The 20,624-nt window shown below is 40.8% G+C and overlaps 1 protein-coding gene across 8 annotated transcripts in view; it reads left to right on the top strand.

Annotated features, from left to right (window-relative positions):
* The window catches only part of PTPN13 (protein tyrosine phosphatase non-receptor type 13), a 376,092-nt gene that overhangs the window by 288,827 nt on the left and 66,641 nt on the right, over positions 1 to 20,624 (top strand). For 5 of the 8 annotated variants that reach the window (XM_069743364.1, XM_069743366.1, XM_069743370.1 and 2 more), the window contains 8 exons: positions 685 to 1,127; positions 1,924 to 2,061; positions 7,758 to 7,851; positions 8,746 to 8,831; positions 12,964 to 13,117; positions 18,839 to 19,053; positions 19,184 to 19,282; positions 19,477 to 19,838. In XM_069743364.1, the coding sequence (XP_069599465.1) occupies positions 685 to 1,127; positions 1,924 to 2,061; positions 7,758 to 7,851; positions 8,746 to 8,831; positions 12,964 to 13,117; positions 18,839 to 19,053; positions 19,184 to 19,282; positions 19,477 to 19,838 (1,591 nt within the window). The remainder of the gene's footprint in view (positions 1 to 684; positions 1,128 to 1,923; positions 2,062 to 7,757; positions 7,852 to 8,745; positions 8,832 to 12,963; positions 13,118 to 18,838; positions 19,054 to 19,183; positions 19,283 to 19,476; positions 19,839 to 20,624) is intronic. The other 3 variants (XM_069743365.1, XM_069743368.1, XM_069743373.1) reach the window with 1 other exon arrangement.

A 20,624-nucleotide genomic window follows, 5' to 3' on the forward strand; every position in this document is an offset into this window, starting at 1 on the left:
CATAGGAATTCAGTAAAATCTTTGGAAATCCACATCAAATCCGCAAACCTTTTTATACCTGCGTTTTTGATTTGGATTTGACTGACTCAATTGAAGTCAATGTGAAAAACGCTAAAAATCCACAATAAGAATTGACATGCTGCAGAAACATACTGCAAATACTCAAAGGAAATTTACTGATCATGTGCACAATACTTCAGGATTCTCATTGAATTAGCTGGCATAAAGATTCACTAGGGTTCTTGCCCTATTTCCGCTCAAAAAATCTGCCACAAAAACTCACCAACAACGCACCGTGTGCACACAGCCTGATACTTAATGTTCTCTACATAAAGTGAAGATTGTATCAGTAAGATGAATTGGTGGAGATTTCACGTGTGATAATTTTTACCTGCTATTACTGCATTAGAACAGTAAAATTATAATTTTTGTACAGGAAATGAACACTTCATTCTGTGGTACAAAGGTCAGACTATATTGCAAAATTCTTTATGGTATTTGGTAGTATCACGTGTTTAATAGAATTTTCTGTATGTTTCATATTAGTTGTGGTTGACTGATTTCTTTATTGATAGATTCTTTATAAAATTCTATTATTTTTTTCCAAGCAATGTCTATTAAAAAAAATGTATGTATTTCTTTTTCTATGTGTGCTAAAAATACATTTTGTGTTTTATTTTACAGAACATCAATACAATGGGTCAAAAAGTCAATCTTGCACATCATTCCCTTATAAAGATAATGAAGCAGAATCTTCCTTTGATGAACACAAAAGATTCTCTGGTAACAGAAGACTTATGTCCGGAAGCTCATCTGGGATTTCTGCAGGAAAACGAGAGGGAAGCCTGAGCTCCCAGGATTCACGGACAGAGAGTGCAAGTCTTTCTAATAGTCACATCAGTGGTCTCGTCAGGAACCTGTCAAAGGATCAGGCAACACCTCTGTCAACCTCTGCCAAGAACTCTCCATCAGTCAGCGCTAAATCTAGTAACAAGAAGTCAGATAATCGTAAAGGAAAAGGCAAAAGTCCAGGTCTCACTGATTCTACAGACTTTTCAGATAGAGGCGACTCTGACATGGATGAGGCTACCTATTCTAATAGTCAAGAGCAACATACAGTACAGAAGGTTGTTTGTTTGCTTTATTTGTCTGTTCTATTTATGGTGTTTCCCCAAAAATAAGACAAGGTGTTATATTATTTTTTGCTCCAAAAGATTTGTTAGGGCTTTTTTTCAGGATATGTCTTATTTTCCTATCAACAACAATTCACGCTTATTTTTGTTCATAAAATCAACATTTATTCAAATATAATCGTGTCATCAGACACACTACACATGTATATATACACACACACACACACTCTGCACATACACATGTTTACACACACATACACAGTGCTCATACACATGTATATACACACAGTACACATACACACACACACACTGCAGATACAAGGATGTATATACACACACTGCACATACACATGCATATATACACACACTGCACATACACATGCATATATACACACACTGCACATACACATGCATATATACACACACTGCACATACACATATGTATACACACACACATACTCCTGTATATATAAACACACTCCAAGCAAAAAAGGCTACGTTCCTAAAGTGTAGCTAAAATTTAATACGTCATTTTTTGATGCAAGCAGGAAGACTTCGGCTCATACATGAATGCAAGTGATCAATAACACTGTATACATGAGTTACCAGTCAGACTCAATCTATATATTTTCCAGAGCAGGTCCACTCCCATTTATGCACCTTCTCATTTCATAGTCCAAGTGGTTGGTAATCACCAAAGGGTGGGTTGGATTAAAAACTTATTAAAAATGTTATTAAAAATATCTGTCTCAAAAATATAATGTTCTTTTTTGTTCTTTATTTTACAAAGGAGCCTTCTTTGGACAAATCATCACTCACAACCACTAAGCTTTCAACAACACCTCTTAAACCAGGAGATGTCTTCACAGTTGCATTGGCCAAGAAAGATGACAGCTTGGGGATAAGTGTCACGGTACTGTTTGACAAGGTTTTTGCGGTTTTTCTCCTTTGTTTTTGTCTTGCATGCAGCGTCTTTATGTCTTAGCATGAAGTATTAAAACTAAAGTAACTGCTAAAGAGGAATAGCTTCATATTATGACTTCTTACTAGTGATGAGCGAGTGTACTCGTTGCTCGGGTTTTCCCGAGCACACTCGGTTGACCTCCGAGTATTTAGGACTGCTCGGAGATTGTTTTCATCGCCTCAGCTGAATGATTTACAGCTATTAGCCAGCTTTATTACATTTGGGGATTCCTGGCAACCAGGCAACCCCTACACATACCCAGCCTGGCTAATAGCTGTAAATCATTCAGCTGCCGTGATGAAAACTAAATCTCCGAGCACTAACAAATACTCGGAGGTCACCTGAGCGTGCTCTGGAAAACCCGAGCAACAAGTACACTCGCTCATCACTACTTCTTACTAGTAATGGTCATTTTTTAAATATACAGTCATGGCCAAAAGTTTTGAGAATGACACCAAAATTATATTTTCACATGATCTGCTGCCCTCTGGTTTTTATTAGTGTTTGTTTGATGTTTATATCACATACAGAAATATAATTGCAATCATATTATGACAGTTAGAATGAGTTAATTCAGCAAGTCAATATTTGCAGTGTTGACCCTTCTTCTTCAAGACCTCTGCAATTCTCCCTGGCATGCTCTTAATCAACTTCTGGACCAAATCCTGACTGATAGCAGTCCATTCTTGCATAATCAATGCTTGCGTTTTGCCAGAATTTGTTGGCTTTTGTTTGTCCACCCCTCTCTTGATGATTGACCACAAGTTCTCAATGGGATTAAGATCTGGGGAGTTTCCAGGCCATGGACCCAAAATCTCTGTTTTGTTCCATGAGCCATTTAGTTATCACCTTTGCTTTATGGCAAGGTGCTCCATCATGCTGGAAAAGGCATTGTTGGGCGCCAAACTGCTCTTGGACGGTTGGGAGAAGTTGATCTTGGAGGACATTCTGGTACCATTCGTTATTCATGGCTGTGTTTTTAGGCAAGACTGTGAGTGAGCCGATTCCCTTGGCTGAGAAGCAACCCCACACATGAATGGTTTCAGGATGCTTTACAGTTGGCATGAGACAAGACTGGTGGTATCGCTCACCGAATAAGCTGTTTTCCAGATGTCCCAAACAATTGAAAAGGGGATTCATCAGAGAAAATGACTTTGCCCCAGTCCTCAGCAGTCCACTCCCCTTTTGCAGAATATCAGTCGGTCCCTGATGTTTTTTCTGGAGAGAAGTGGCTTCTTTGCTGCCCTCCTTGAAACCAGGCCTTGCTCAAAGAGTCTCCGCCTCACAGTGCGTGCAGAAGCACTCACACCAGCCTGCTGCCATTCCTGAGCAAGCTCGGCACTGCTGGTAGTCCGATCCCGCAGCTGAAACAGTTTTAAGATACGGTCCTGGCGCTTGCTGGTCTTTCTTCGGCGCCCTGGAGCCTTTTTGACAACAATGGAAGCTCTCTTCTTGAAGTTCTTGATGATGCAATAGATTGTTGACTGAGGTGCAATCTTTGTAGCTGCGATACTCTTCCCTGTTAGGCCATTTTTGTGCAGTGCAATGATGGCTGCACTTGTTTCTTTAGAGATAACCATGGTTAACTGAAGAGAAACAATGATACCAAGCACCAGCCTCCTTTTAAAGTGTCCAGTGATGTCATTCTTACTTAATCATGACTGATTGATCGCCAGCCCTGTCCTCATCAACACGCACACCTGTGTTAATGGATCAATCACTAAAACGATGTTAGCTGCTCCTTTTAAGGCAGGACTGCAATGATGTTGAAATGTGTTTTGGGGGTTAAAGTTCATTTTCTGGGCAAATATTGACTTTGCAAGTACAGTAATTGCTGTTAATCTGATCACTCTGACATTCAGGAGTATATGCAAATTGCCATTAGAAAAAATGAAGCAGTAGACTTTGGAAAAATTAATATTTGTCTCATTCTCAAAATTTTTGTCCATGACTGTACTAGGTTCCACTAGTTCCAGGAAGAAATCTAGGACAAAAACAGACCCTTGCTTATGACATGTAGACAAACCAATAATCGGCACGAGAATTTGTAGGTTGCTCAATGTCAACGTATTTAAACAGACCAGCGGCAATCACGTGAGAAACTGGCAAATTGCACATTGGCCTGGTGCAATGAATATTGTTATTGGCAGCACATTGTCGGCGAAGTGCTGCCAATAACATGATGTTCTGTACAAACAGAAATATCCTACTATTGATCCTACTGTGTACATAAAATATTAGTAATCCAGTCTAAATCAGCCAGTAAACAACTTCACATTGGTCGTGAACAGCCGACCTACAGTCATTTAATGACCTAGATCAGCTTGTGTAAAAAGGCCAGTAGTGTGTCTACATAGTATTTTAGGGGTATTGAAAGCTGAGTTTTAGGGTCCAGTCCTATTGTGCAGGATTCAGTAGGGCCTCTAGGTCAGCAGCTCATCCAGATGTCTGTTTTTCGCGGCATATGAGTTCTATCCCTACTTTTTTTCATGAATAGACCGCATCCATTGCGGCTTAAAGATCTGTTCATGTGTTTTGTTTTTTGTTTTTTTTGTCACCAGAGTTTCCGTAATAGGAAAAAAAAAATGGAGCCTTGTCCCAGACTAAACTCACCCTTTCAAATTAATACCATCCATGTGTCGTTAAGGGTCTGGTCTGGTTTTACCGTTTAGAAGCAGGGAGAAATTTTGTTCATTTTTTGTTCAGAAGAAAAAAAAATAAAATAATAAATCTACCGTAATTGGGTTTAATTGTGTTGCTGAACCAGAAAGGTCTTTGTAATGGATATTGTAATATGATCTTTGCACACTTTCCATGACTAGTGTCTCTGCTGACTTGGGATTAACCAATTTGATTTAGTTTTGATACTGCCGTACAAAAGGAGCTTGCACATTTTGTAAATCACATTCAGTCCTGACAACTAGTGTGTGTGACTATGGGTATTATGGTAGTCCAACAGTGGTTTTTTTGACATGTCAAGTTCTTTGATCCACTGGAGATAAAAGGAACAGTTTTCAGCAGGTTCATTATCATCAGAGGCAGGATTACAGTGACAACCACAAAAGCAGATATCACAGCTCGCCTTGCTCCTTTTCCCTTCACAATGACCACTGCACACTCTCATTAAATGCTTCAGTACAAAAGAAAGGGTCTCAGTAAGTCAGTTGCTGCTAATCGACATGGAGATATATTGAAGCAAAAGTAAATTTGATTCTAAAAAAAAAGTCCATGTGGCCAGTGTAACAAATGCAGCATTTCTAATTTTTCTTTTAAATCAGACTGTGATATGGAAACAAAATATATTTGTCAAAAGAAAATACATTTAGCATAAAAGTTTTCATCATTTTGTGATGATACATTTAGTTTAAACACTGTAAATGTATGTTTTATACCCCTGATGTGTTAGAGAGCAGCATGGTGGCTCAGTGGTTAGCACTGTTGCTTTGCAGCGCTGGGTCCTGGGTTTATAAAGCAAACCAAATGCAACATATACAAGAAGCTTTTATGTTCTTCCCGTGTTTGAGTGGGTGTCCTCCTAAACTCCAGAGACATATTGATAGGGAAGTTAGATTGAGCCCCAATGATGACATGATAATATTGTCTGGAAAGTGCTGTGCAATTAATGGCGCTATATAAGAAAGTAAAATCCCTATTTTTGGCTAGCCTTGGTATACTGTGACGATACAACCTAGGAATCCCATTTGTGCATGCCTTGCTGTGTTTGCAGTTCTCATTCAGCATGTTGCACTACGTTGTGCTTTGCATTCTACTTTTGTGTGTGTTTGAGCTTGGATGTTTCCTGGCAACTAGCTCAAGTGTTTGTTTGCCAGTCTTTTGGGTTGATATTGTGTGTCCATTTGTATTTCATAACTTGTTTCAGTGTTGGGTAATAAATTCACAGATCATTGTTCAATAGGCTTGAAGTCTGTTGTGGTCCAGACATTCCCCTCATACTTGTTCTTCGCTGAAGCTCTTGTCCATCTGTTTAGTTTTCCCATATACTTACATTGCTGATGATTTAGATTTATTCCTGTAGGTCCTGCAGTGTTAGCTCTGTAGCTTGATGCTTTTGGGCCTCTGTGCAAAAGCACTTCTGGGGTTCAGTTACCTAATCACAAGCGACTTTAGATGCAGCTATAAGGAATACATATATACATACATATACGGTATATTGCAAAGGATCACTAAGTCTGGACGCGGATGAGATATATGCACAGGCATGTGGTGTCTTGGTCACATAGGAAGATTTATTTAAAATCCATAAACTTCCAGCAGACAAAAACAAACAGCTTTCCACTGGCGAAATGGTGTAACATAAGAAATAAGCAGTCTCACAGTAGGTACTGGCTCACCCGTTTACAATTAACCCTTCACTCATGCTTCAGAGGAGACAGACCAGTACCTCACAAAATAGTATAGGCCCTGCTGAGACCTAGTCTATCCACCATTACATTTCCTCTCCAACACACAGAGTCAAGTCCCAAACGTGTTTCCACTTTCCACCTCTCCTCCCAGACAACTATTGAGCAAATATTCAATTTTAGATTAGCTGCAAAGCCTAGGTTAGAGATATGGGAACAGCCAGTCCCAGCTGCTCTTAACATCTGGACACAAAATCCAGGCCCATTAAAAATCTCTCAGCAATATCAGTGCTGGGACCTTCTTCTTGGGTTTCACATCAACCAAGGCTAGGCATCTTGGTGACACATACACTCCATCCTAGGGAGCTGGCTGTCAATCATCATGACGTGATGTCAGCAGAATCCACTGAATTGCCGGTAGGGATCGGCACTCCGCGCAACAGGCAGATAGTTAGCATCTGCCCGTCTGTTAAGGCCCCGTCACACATAGCAACGCTTGATCGATTCCGACAACGATACGACCTGTCAGGGATCGCTCAAGCGTCGCTATGTGGTCGCTGGTGAGATGTCAAACAGTGAGATCTCACCAACGACGCAGCAGCGATGCGGCGACCTGTAGCGACCTGTACAACGATGCTATTTCATGATGATTCAATGGGACGTCCTGTCAGCGAGGTCGTTGGTAAGGTGTCAAACACAGCGATGTGTGCTACCCAGCGGGACCTCAACGATCAAAAAATGGCCCATGCCATTCCGACACGACCAGCGATCTCACAGCAGGGGCCTGGTCGCTGCTACGTGTCACACATAGCGAGATCGCTACTGAGATCGCTGTTGCGTCACAAAACTTGTGACTCAGCAGCGATCTCGCTAGCGATCTCGCTGTGTGTGACGGGGGCTTTAGTGCTTAGGCCCATAGTAAAAAAATAAAATGGTCCTAGATATCCCCTTTAGAGTGTTCACATCATTATCCTATTAGCAGGCTGTGTCCTTCCATTTGGGCCCTGCCTTTTTATGGCATTGTTTTTTTTTATGTGGCCTAGTTACAATCGTATCCAGGTTTTATTGCTACCTTCTGTATCTCTATCACTGGATTTGTAGTAATATTTTTCTTTTATTTTATTTTTTAATTCTTCTACTATTTTTCTACTAGATAGTTATGGGAGGTCACTTAAATTAATTATTTACAAATCTCTTAGGTCCAAACACCTTTTTTTAGTATATTTTAGTAGGATATTGCTCTATTTGTAGGCAATTAATAACATAAAGCTTGTGTTTTTTTTTGTTTTTTTTTTTAAGGGGGGAGTAAATACCAGCGTAAAACATGGAGGTATCTATGTGAAAGCTGTAATACCAAAAGGAGCTGCTGAAGCTGACGGCAGAATACAAAAAGGTATGTCTCACGGATTTATGTTCTCCTTTGTGATATTGATCGCTATTTCAATTTTCTTCCCTTATTAAGAAGCCAGTTTTAATATCCCTCATTTCTCACAAAAGAGCAATATGTGACAATGTCTACATAACGTAAATACTCTTGCTGCAAAACCAGCTTCTGTAGTTACTGGTTTTATTGGTGTGGGGTAGAATAAGAACTTGAATTGATCAGTTTTCGGGAATCGCTAATGTAGCAGTGAGCCAGTGAGCACAAATCTTTCTCCCGCTGACACAATTAAGACTTTTTTTTATACATTTCATTACTGACATGATTCCCCATATACAAGTGCTTCTCACAAAATTGTGGACTTTGTGAATCAATCTAATTGATTTGGGTAGCGAATTCCAGAGAATTGGTGCAGCTCAAGAAAAGTCTTGAATCCCATTATGGAGAATATTGGTCTCACAATAGTTAGCATGGGTTGGGCTGTAGACAAAGATACATCATCCAGTTTACAGAGCTGTTTTAATGTAATAGGTGGTGGTTTCCGATTAACTGGTACATTATTATTACTACAAATAGATGTGCGCTAATATAGGTTTCCACAACACAAAAGCTCAATTTGTAAGATGCCTGTATTTATAATTAGAGGAATATTTTGATGATACAAAGACAAAAATCAATTTAATGAATCACAGAAGGATGATTCAATTGTACAGATCTACTGTAAACTATCTTTGTGATGGCACAATAGCCTTCTATCTCTGGTTTGTTGCATGGCAAAACTCTGTTGACCTTTTAGATTTTTTTTCATAATCCTGTAACTATTCATTAACTACATTCTAGGTATTAATTTGGACATCTGTTAACTATGCAATTGTGGGATTATTACAACTGTTGTCTCTATCCAAGGTGACCGTGTCCTGTCTGTAAATGGAACCAGTCTGGAGGGCGCCACACATAAGTACGCGGTGGAGATGTTGAGAAATACTGGTCAGGTAGGATATGCTTAAGGCACAACTCCCTTCTGATAAATCTTAGTGCACTGCATTTGGGTTTCAATGACATATACCGTATACCGTAACCTAATACTGATGCTAGATGACATAGATGCTAAACTATGCCTGGAATCCTAATCAATACAGTTTGCAGTTGAGAATACACATATGTCACCCAAGATTAAAAAGGCATGTCACAATAGGTAGAGTATATCTAAGCCACATATACAAAATAAATATAAAAAAATACTTGTTTCAAAGAATAATGCAGCAATGCTATAAAGCATGCACCAGCATTATTATTTCATGAAATACAGCTGGTAACCTCTACCCTTCCTTCTAATCCTATCGTCCTCTTCTGCATCATGGCTAAGTGTCTTGTTGAAATAGCATCCTAAATCTGGGTGAAATACAGTGATAAATATGCATTCATTTATATTCATATCTAGGTCTATATTCATCTCTGTATTTTATCTGCATTGATATTTTAATCTCTATGTTGACTCAATATTTCCTTGCAAGTTATGAGTCCAGATGAAATATGAAGCTTTTTGCCTGGCTCTGTTCATTTATATAGAGAAAACTCAAGCACAATATGAACAAAACCGACCAGCTACCGACTAATGAACAAACTACTAGTTATCAGATATTGCGAAGATAAATTATGGCTGTGTGGTGTTGCCTTGTTATATTGACTGTATAATTAGGATCTTGCCAATGCAGAATAAATATAGTCCCCAATTAAGCAGAGCTTTTAGAAAACTGGCGTCAAACATTTTCAAAAGCTTCACAGAGTTCCACAGAAATTTTTCAACTTTTACCATTTTGACCCCAGTTTTAGCCAACTCCACGAAATTGAGTGGAGTCCAGACAGGGTGTGGTGAAGCCCGCTCGTCTGATTCATGACTGGCTAATGCCACAATTCTTACTCTAGTCCCTCTTAATGAATCAGGTGCCACCAACTCCAGCACCTTCCCCTCATCAAGAATGCCATCTTGATTAGCTGGGGTCATAGTTCCTATTTTTACCTTACAAAAGCTGTCACATTGGCCCCGATTCATTAAGACTGGTTTTGCCAGTCTTGATTAGGGGCCTTTCTGTAGTCAGAGGTGTCTGATTCATTAAGGACTGGAGTAAGACTTGTGGAGTAAAATACGCCACAGCTTGTCATGTACTAGATGAGTGGGTGTCACCATTCTCCACCTGCCCATTTCAGTAGAGCTGGCTGAAACTAAAAACATTAAAAGTCAAAAAACTTTTGTGTAATACCACATTGCACAAAAATTTTGAGACTTTTCAAATAATTTTATGCCTGTTTTCTGTGTAAAAGCATTGATGAATTGGGGTGTTTGTGTTCATTTTTGTAATTGTTTTTCTTATGTTTTTCATCCTTGCTAGGACAACCCTCTTCTATCTTCATTTTACCTATCTATATCGTTTGCATGAAACTTTATACCCATTGATAGTATTTCTGTCAAATTGCAGAGTTTTGCATCAGTTATTATCTGCTATTGGGCCATAACCTCTAAACTCACTCTTAAAGGAGCCGTCTGCTTTTTATTAGAAAAGTTCCCCAAGAAAAAAACGATTAGACGGTGTCTCGCCACTGAGAACCCAAGTCATAGCCTAAACTTGTAACCACTGTCAGCTCTGACTTAGGCTATGTGCACACATTCAGGATTTCTCGCAGAAAATTCCTGAGAAAAAAACGGACATTTTCTGCAAGAAAACCGCATGCGTTTTTGCCGCGGTTTTGACGCGTTTTTGCCACGTTTTTTTCCAGACACTTCCCAATGCATTTTGTAGTGGGAAATCCACAAAAAAAACGCAAAATTAATGAACATGCTAAAATTCTAAATGATGGGATGCTTATTGTATGCGTTTTTTTTTGCTGTTTTATAGCGTTTTTATCGGGAAAAACCATGAAAAAAACGCGAAAAAACTGCAACGTGTGCACACAGCCTTATACTTAGGCATCTTGGTACTCTATTAACTCCTATCCCTATCAAGGTGTTAAAAACGTGCTACATAAATCAGAACGATTCTTTAGGCTCGTAATTACAGTTAGGTCCATATATATTTGGACAGAGACAACATTTTTCTAATTTTGGTTATAGACATTACCACAATGAATTTTAAACAAAACAATTCAGATGCAGTTGAAGTTCAGACTTTCAGCTTTCATTTGAGGGTATCCACATTAAAATTGGATGAAGGGTTTAGGAGTTTCAGCTCCTTAACATGTGCCACCCTGTTTTTAAAGGGACCAAAAGTAATTGGACAATTGACTCCAAGGCTATTTCATGGACAGGTGTGGGGAATCCCTTTGTTATGTCATTCTCAATTAAGCAGATAAAAGGCCTGGAGTTGATTTGAGGTGTGGTGCTTGCATTTGGAAGGTTTTGCTGTGAAGTAAACATGCGGTCAAAGGAGCTCTCCATGCAAGTGAAACAAGCCATCCTTAAGCGGCGAAAACAGAAAAAACCCATCCGAGAAATTGCTACAATATTAGGAGTGGCAAAATCTACAGTTTGGTACATCCTGAGAAAGAAAGAAAGCACTGGTGAACTCATCAATGCAAAAAGACTTGGGTGCCCACAGAAGACAACAGTGGTGGATGATCGCAGAATAATCTCCATGGTGAAGAGAAACCCCTTCACAACAGCCAACAAAGTGAACAACACTTTCCAGGAGGTAGGCGTATCAATATCCAAATCTACCATAAAGAGAAGACTGCATGAAAGTAAATACAGAGGGTTCACTGCACGGTGCAAGCCACTCATAAGCATCAAGAATAAAAAGGCTTGACTGGACTTTGCTAAAAAACATCTAAAAAAGCCAGCACAGTTCTGGAAGAACGTTCTTTGGACAGATGAAACCAAGATCAACCTCTACCATGATGGAAAGAGAAAAGTATGGCGAATGTGTGGCACAGCTCATGATCCAAAGCATACCACACCATCTGTAAAACACGGCAGAGGCAGTGTGATGGCTTGGACATGCATGGCTGCCAGTGGCACTGGGTCACTAGTGTTTATTGATGATGTGACACAGGAGGGAAGCAGCCGAATGAATTCTGAGGTATTCAGAGATATACTGTGTGCTCAGATCCAGCCAAATGCAGCCAAACTGATTGGTCGTCGTTTTATACTACAGATGGACAATGACCCAAAACATAAAGCCAAAGCAACCCAGGAGTGTATTAAAGCAAAGAAGTGGAATATTCTTGAATGGCCAAGTCAGTCACCTGATCTCAACCCAATTGAGCATGCATTTCACTTGTTAAAGACTAAACTTCAGATAGAAAGGCCCACAAACAAACAGCAACTGAAAACCACCGCAGTGGAGGCTTGACAGAGCATCAAAAAGGAGGAAACATAGCGTCTGGTGATGTCCATGAGTTCAAGACTTCAGGCAGTCATTGCCAACAAAGGGTTTTCAACCAAGTACTAAAAATTAACATTTTATTTAAAATTATTGAATCTGTCCAATTACTTTTGGTCCCTTTAAAAACAGGGTGGCACATGTTTAGGAGCTGAAACTTCTAAACCCTTCCTCCAGTTTTAATGTGGATACCCTCAAATGAAAGCTGAAAGTCTGTACTACAACTGCATCTGAATTGTTTTGTTTAAAATTCATTGTGGTAATGTCTATAACCAAAATTAGAAAAATATTGTCTCTGTCCAAATATATATGGACCTAACTGTATCTGTCCAGCATTTGCAACATTACAGATGTCAAGAGCTTGTAACATTGTACCTCTTTTATATACATACCCTATGGTCATATAATGCCAACGTGTTCTGCAGATTGTACTCATTCACATTAGTTCTTGTTCCCAAGAGGGGCGCTCTCGCTCATTTATAAACTCAGTCAGGGCAAATTCATTAGTGAAAATTGACCTACTAGTACATAGTCTCAGGAAACTCATGAAAACATATTGCGTACAGATGTTGTCCTAGGTCAGATATCTCCCTGAGTAAAGATGCCCATTCATCAGCGCATTGAGAAGTATATACTTTTTTAATATATACTTGATCCCCATAAGAAGAACATCTGTTTAGAAATGATTTGGTACATATTGATGTTATGGTATTAGGGGGATATTCATATATATTGGTTATTGTTGTAGGTGGTAACTCTGCTGCTTGAAAAAGGACAGCTACCAGCTGTTAAAGTCCACGCTCCTGTCACTCCTCAGTGCACACCACTGAACCAAGCAGGTGCCAGCAAGCCGCAGAACAGAAAGAATACAGCACCAGCAGAATACAGCTTCATCACCGATGGTACGGATACACTAAATACCCCCAGCACCCGCTGCTGATTCTGTATTACTAATGCCATAAGGAGCAACGCTAAACCTTCTAACAGTTTTAGAATAAAGCTGTAGTTTTGGGTGGCAGAGTTTTTCTACAGGAATATTCCTAGCCTTTAAAGGGAATCTGTCACCCCAAAAATCGGCTGAGCTAAGGCCACCGGCATCAGGGGCTTATCTACAGCATTCTGTAATGCTGTAGATAAGCCCCCGATGTAACCTGAAAGGTAAGAAAAACAGGTTAGATTATACTCACCCAGGGGCGGTCCCGCTGCGGTCCGGGTCCGATGGGTGTCCGGGTCCGGCGCCTCCTATCTTCATACGATGATGTATGTCTTGTCTTCCGGCGCAGGTGTACTTTGTCTGCCCTGTTGAGGGCACAGCAAAGTACTGCAGTGCGCAGGCGCCGGGAAAGGTCAGAGAGGCCGGTCTGCCCCTGGGTGAGTATTATTTTATTATTATTATTTATTTATATAGCACCATTGATTCCATGGTGCTGTACATGAGAAGGGGTTACATACAAGTTACAAATATCACATACAGTAAACAAACTAACAATGACGGACTGATACAGAGGGGCGAGGACCCTGCCCTTGCGGGCTTACATTCTACAGGATTATGGGGAAGGAGACAGTAGGTTGGGGGTTGCAGGAGCTCCGGTGTTGGTGAGGCGGTAGCTCCGGTGTTGGTGAGGCGGTAGCTCCGGTGTTGGTGAGGCGGTAGCTCCGGTGTTGGTGAGGCGGTAGCTCCGGTGTTGGTGAGGCAGCAGCGGTGTCAGTGCAGGCTGTAGGCTTTCCTGAAGAGATGAGTTTTCAGGTTCCGTCTGAAGGATCCGACTGTGGTTGATAGTCGGACGTGTTGGGGCAGAGAGTTCCAGAGGATGGGGGATATTCGGGAGAAGTCTTGGAGGCGATTGGATGAGGAGCGAATAAGTGTGGAGGAGAGAAGGAGATCTTGGGAGGACCGGAGATCACGTGAGGGAAGATATCGAGAGATTAGTTCAGAGATATATGGAGGAGACAGGTTGTGGATGGCTTTGTAGGTCAGTATTAGCAATTTGAACTGGATACGCTGAGGGAATGGGAGCCAGTGAAGAGATTTGCAGAGGGGGGAAGCGGAGGAGTAGTGAGGAGAGAGATGGATTAGTCGGGCAGCAGAGTTAAGGATGGACTGGAGAGGTGCAAGGGTGTTAGCAGGGAGGCCACAGAAAAGGATGTTGCAGTAGTCAAGGCGGGAAATGATGAGGGCGTGCACAAGCATTTTAGTAGATTGGGGGTTGAGGAAAGGACGGATCCTGGAGATATTTTTGAGCTGGAGGCGACAGGAGGTGGAAAGAGCTTGGATGTGTGGTTTGAAGGACAGGGCAGAGTCGAAGGTTACTCCGAGGCAGCAGACTTCGGGTACAGGGGAAAGCATGATGTCATTGACTGCGATAGATAGGTCAAGTAAGGAAGATTTGTGGGATGGAGGAAAGATGATGAGTTCAGATTTGTCCACATTGAGTTTGAGGAAGCGAGAGGAGAAGAAGGAGGATATGGCTGATAGGCACTCTGGGATTCTGGACAGCAGAGCGGTGACGTCTGGGCCAGAGAGGTAGATCTGAGTGTCGTCAGCATAGAGGTGGTACTGGAAACCATGGGACTTTATGAATTGTCCCAAGCCAAGTGTATAGATTGAGAAGAGTAGGGGTCCTAGAACAGAGCCTTGGGGGACTCCAACAGAGAGAGGGTGGGATGAGGAGGTAGTATGGGAGTGGGAGACGCTGAATGTGCGGTTGGAAAGGTACGAGGCGATCCAGGATAGGGCGAGGTCTTTGATGCCAAAGGAGGAGAGCATCTGCAGTAGGAGGCAGTGGTCAACTGTGTCGAAAGCAGAGGACAGGTCTAGAAGGAGGAGTACAGAGTATTGTCCAGTAGCTTTGGCGGTAAGTAGGTCGTTAGTGATTTTGGTCAGGGCAGTCTCAGTTGAGTGATGGGGGCGGAAACCAGATTGTAGAGTATAATCTAACCTGTTTTTCTTACCTTTCAGGTTACATAGGGGCTTATCTACAACATTACAGAATGCTGTAGATAAGCCCCTGATGCCGGTGGCCTTAGCTCATATATGATTTTTGGAGTGACAGATTCCCTTTAATGAGGACCTTTCACAAATTGTGACCCTCCAACCTGTATATTTCTGCACCTAGTAGAAGGAAGGTAGACCAAAATATTTTTCCCCCTACTTTGTTATGGATATAAAGGACACCAACATTACTGGCACCAAATATAAAATGGTCTTATTCAATGGGGAGTTCTCAGTTAGTTCATAGAAAGAAAAGGTAAGATCAGTGTGATCACACTAGACTGTCTCTCGTGGCCTCCCGGCACTTCTTGTTAGTAAAGCGCTGGGAGAGAAGCTGACAATAGCATGGGCGTGGAGAGCAGCCGGTAGAGTGAGTTGGAGGGCAGACCTACTACAGGTACGTATTACTACTACTGGGAGGGCTGCATTGTCAGCCTGGTCACACAAAACCGATAAAGTCTGGCTTGACCATGCAGGCATTGTTCTACCCTTCCCTATGGTCGCTTCATTTCAGTCAGAAAGTACACTCCCACAGAGCTGAATGACACGACCTCTTGAATAATTAATTAAAATTTGCATATTTGGTGTCAGTAATTTCTTGTATCTACACAACAGGGTGGAGAAAGAGAAAAAAACGTGTTTATGTGCATTCCTGCTACTATGTGCAAAAATTGGTGAAAACCCCTCTTTAACAATTAAGTCACACTTGTACTGGCACACTGGAGTGGAAGGAAAACGGAAACAAAAACTTCACATGGAGAAGTTACATGGAAACGACTCTGCACAGCAACTTTTCTGACCATAATCAGTACCGTGTGTCAGAAGGAGAACATTGCTCTGAAAAATGTTGGCACAAGAACGATTTGTGTTAGGGCACATTCAGATGTTCGTGCAAATCGGTCAGAGATTGGACCACAATGCATGGACTGGCCGCGGGTTGTGACCGCTTCATGAATTTCTATGAATCTGTCACACTCAGGTCGGGAGATCTGCGGCCAGTCCATGCATTGGGGTCCGATCTCAGGCCAATTTTCACGGACACCTGAATGCACCCTTACTGCTAGCACCCATTTTACTTTTCAGTGACTGCCGCACTGGAATTGATGCAGCAGAGCTGAATAAGTTATGTATTGAGGAAACATGGGTTGATAATAGCAGATATATCTGCAGAGTTTTAAAGAGAACCTGTCACATGGTCAAAGCAGACACTTTTTGCTTTCATTTTATTCCCACTGCTCCTCTGAGTATTGTGTTGTCGTTTTTTAATTCCAAAGGTATGGGCCTTTTAATTTAGTGCTAATTTTATGGCCTTTAATACAGGGGTTTGGATCACAGGCTAATAATACAGAGTAGCCTAAAGGCACGCCAAGAGAGAATAGAATCTTGTTAGCATCACCCCCTTGTTCAAGAAGATAAAAAATTGCACTAAATATAAAGGCCCATATCTCACAAACCATTCATATTTAGATTTACAGAAAAAAGCAATATCAGGGAATGAATATAAAAAGAATAGCAGCTGGTCACTTTTGACCTTTTTAAGGTGATTATCCATATCAAATAAATGTTGGCCAAGGTTGCCAGTTTCAGTGGTGGTCATACATAGGGTTAGGGCCATGTGCACACATTCAGTTTTTATTCAGTAATTTACATCAGTTAAAAACCAGGAGTGGGTGATAAATACAGAAGTGGTGATGTGTTTCTATTATACTTTTCCTCTGATTGTTCCACCCCTGATTTTGGCTTATAAATACTGATTTATAAAAAAAATCACCAAATACTGAACGTATGAACATGGCCTTACAGTAAATTGCACATGGTTGCAATCAGTGGGTTCTGCCAAAGCCTCTCTATTGTGTGTATGCAAGCTTACTCTTCAGAGAGGAAGAGGACTAGAACTGTAGCGCCACCTATTGGAAGTAGCGGTCCTAAAAGTCGATGTCGAGCATTTAACAAACTCGCACTAGTCTAGTTCTCTTACTCTCTGAAACTTTACTTCTTAGATCCCAGTTTAATATGTGTTGACACTTTTTGTGCTATCATCATGTCATGCGCTTTTTCCATCATACTTTCTGCATTAGTTGGCACACATATATGTCTGTTAATGCAGCAGTTCAATGGAAAAATTGATCTATGTTCTATTTTCTAACACAGCAGAGAAAGCCATTCACATAGATGAGTGGTCTCATTCACTGTTTATTCTGTTTCCTATGGTGGGAAATCATAACTACTTCTGCATATCTGCTTTGTGGTTGTCGCCCTCTAGTGGTTTTCCAGAATGTTTTCACTTTAGAATAGAAAACATACCAATGTAGCGTAGTTTTGACAATCCGCTACATGGCCGACCTTGGTTATGTACGACCTTTGCTATTGCTGTGCTCCAGGACTGTTTTAAGAGTTTATGCTGGCCTAAGTGCTTTCAGGCTGTGTTGATGATGAAGCAGTGCGTTTTTTGCTGTGACCTTGATAAAATCTGCGCTGTTTGCCAGGATTTTTGAAAATCACAGCAAAATCATTGCAGTATTGTCATGACAAGAAACTGCACTGCAGCGTGTGAACACAGCCTTAGGGTAAGTTCACACAGGGTGTTTTTGCTGCGTCTTTTAATGCTAATTTTCAGCTGCTTTTTACAATGCCAGCAAAGCCTATGAGATCTCAGAAATCTCATGCACACACATTGGTTTTTTGTTTGATCAGTATTTTGTACTTTGCTGCGTTTTTTGGACATAGAGTATATCACTTCTTTCAGCGTTTTTGCTGCGTTTTTTCACCCATTGGCTTGAATGGTGTTGGAAAAAACGTAGGTATCATTATTTGCTGCGTTTTTGCTGCTGAAAATCTAAGGACATTAGCATGGACAAAGAAAAAAAAATATGCACCAAGAATCGCATAAAAAAACGCACCAAAAACACAACAAATATGCAACAAAAAATGCACCAAAAACGCACCTAAACCTGCGTTTTTGACACAGCTTCTTTTCTGCCAAGATGATCAGGTTTTGCTGCAGAAAAAAAAAGCAGCAAAACGCCCTGTGTGAACTTACGCTTAGTGCTCACTTTTGGTGTTGAGTCGGATAGCTACAGACACTGTTCTATGAGTTTTAATGCCCCTTTTGAAAAAGCAAAGGCGAAACGGTGGCATCAGGGTGATGACGCATTACACTCTCAGCACAAGGCAGTAAGCACTTTATAAGTATCTTTTTTAAGGTGATCATCCATATCAAATAAATGTTTAGTTGCGGAGCAGTCAGCTGCAACAAGGTGCTGCAGATCCACCGCTATTCTTATGAAAAGGTGCGAATGTACAGCACACATGAATTTCATGGTAGTTTTCCAAGCACCTAAAAATCTGCATGAAAAAATCTTTATGTAAAGAAAGTTTTAATCAATTTTCCTGGAATATCAGATGGGCTGAATGGTTCACTATGCAAAATTGTGGATGGGAGGCTAACACCTGCCGTGGTTTGGTATAAAAGCTTATACTGCAATAATTCTAAATAAAAGGAATAATAGTGTTTAGTTTTTGTAGTTAAATGAAAAATAGCAGCCTGAGACTTCAATTCCCAGAGAAAATGTCAAATTTCCTTTCACTGGTATAATTGATGCGTTTTCCTTTTCTTTGTTTCGCATTTCAGAAAATATGTATGAAGTCAAACTGGTGAAGAATAGCTCTGGACTGGGCTTCAGCTTTTCACGAGAAGAAAATCTTATTCCTGGTCCGGTGGGCTCAAGCATAGTCCGAGTGAAGAAACTGTTCCCAGGTCAACCAGCTTCAGAAAGCGGCAAAATAAATGTTGGAGATGTGATCCTTAAGGTGAATGGGACTTCATTGAGAGGACTAAGTCAGCAGGTAATATTCCTTATTTCCATGGGTTATCTCTCTATTGATCTATCTATTTATCTTTATATTATACTAGATGAATCAGATGTTTGCGGTCTTATTTTTCTTCGTATCCAATCCTATTTTTACTCTATTGTAGGAAGTTATTTCTACTTTGAGAGGAACGTCCCCAGAAGTCACCTTGCTGATGTGCAGGCCGCCATCAGGTGTATTGCCTGAGATTCGCCCTGTTATTCTGGTAAGTGAAGTCCTTTGGTTTGTGTTCTAATATTAACTGCACATCAGACCAAATTGATATGTATTATGTACTTTCATGAAATTACAAACATTAACGAAGCATACATTTTAGGCTAAATTCTTCTATTTTCATACCATGATGTGTTGATAAATTGATGTTTGATGCTGAAGTTAAGGTAATATTTTTCTTTGCAGACGCCATTAAACTCCCCACAGCAAAGTATACCAGAAGACCAAGGCAGCAAGTATGGTTCCTTTCCTCAAGATCCAGAGGATATCTCAGACCATGAAGACAATGATGAGCTCAATGACCCTAGCACTAGGAGAAAAAACCCTTCTAGGAGAGATAGTTATAGTGATAGTAGTGGGACTGATGAAGACTTTATACCCATACAAGATGACACGCCAGCATGGAATGCCACAGTCTATCAAACACCAAGTGCTTCTTTGGCCCCACGCCATGCCCAGTGTGATACCCCCAACAACCAGGAAGAAACAATCCGCTCCAGCTTTTACACTCCAGAACAGACTCCTTATAAACCGCAGTTTGATGACAGGTGGGAAGACATAAACTGCATATAGTAAATGGCTTCTCTATAATTTGAGCACGGCCTTCACTTTATAGAAAATGTGTGTTCAGCAAGTCAAATTCATAGGCTGGAAACCATCTTTTATTTTACAGAATTAAAATAAAAGCTGTTTCTCACTCATTACACTCTACTTGACTTTGTAGTGGAGTTTTTATCTCTGGGATATTTAGTCTTTCACTTGACTCTCATCAATCTGAGGGTCCAGGGTCATAGCTATAAGGTTAGGCTGAAATAGCAGGTGCACCCAAACCTGGTTCCTAAGGATATTCAGATGCCCACCACTATAAGCTTCCATAAAGAATGCAGACTGTAGGCCAACTTGAGCGGTAGTTGCATGTTTTCTTGGAACTTTTTGTCACCTGGTGACATAGTCTTTAATGTCTAATTGGTTGGACCACTCAGATATTTTTATTGTTTCTGTCATTTGTTGGTCCCCACATATTTTTGTCACTATTGATGGTTTTATTGTCATATGTTTATATGCCATCATGCCTACAACTTACAGATGAAGTCTTTACATAGGTGTCCTCATGTTCAACCTTCAGGTGCAATCTGCTCCTCAGCCTCCTGCTTTCCTGCTTGCTAAGGATGTAGTGTGCTCCTGATGGTTAACAATTCAGGGTGGCAGCATGGCTGAGCCGCCATTCCGAGCCCTGTGCTTTCCAATGCTGCTAGCCAAGGAAGCTTTGCCTTTGCACCATCGGAGAAACACGGTGCTCTGAAGCTAGCCAGATCCAAAGATCTGGACAGCTT

This window comes from Ranitomeya imitator, chromosome 1 (assembly GCF_032444005.1).
Source record: "Ranitomeya imitator isolate aRanImi1 chromosome 1, aRanImi1.pri, whole genome shotgun sequence".
NCBI lineage: Eukaryota > Metazoa > Chordata > Amphibia > Anura > Dendrobatidae > Ranitomeya > Ranitomeya imitator.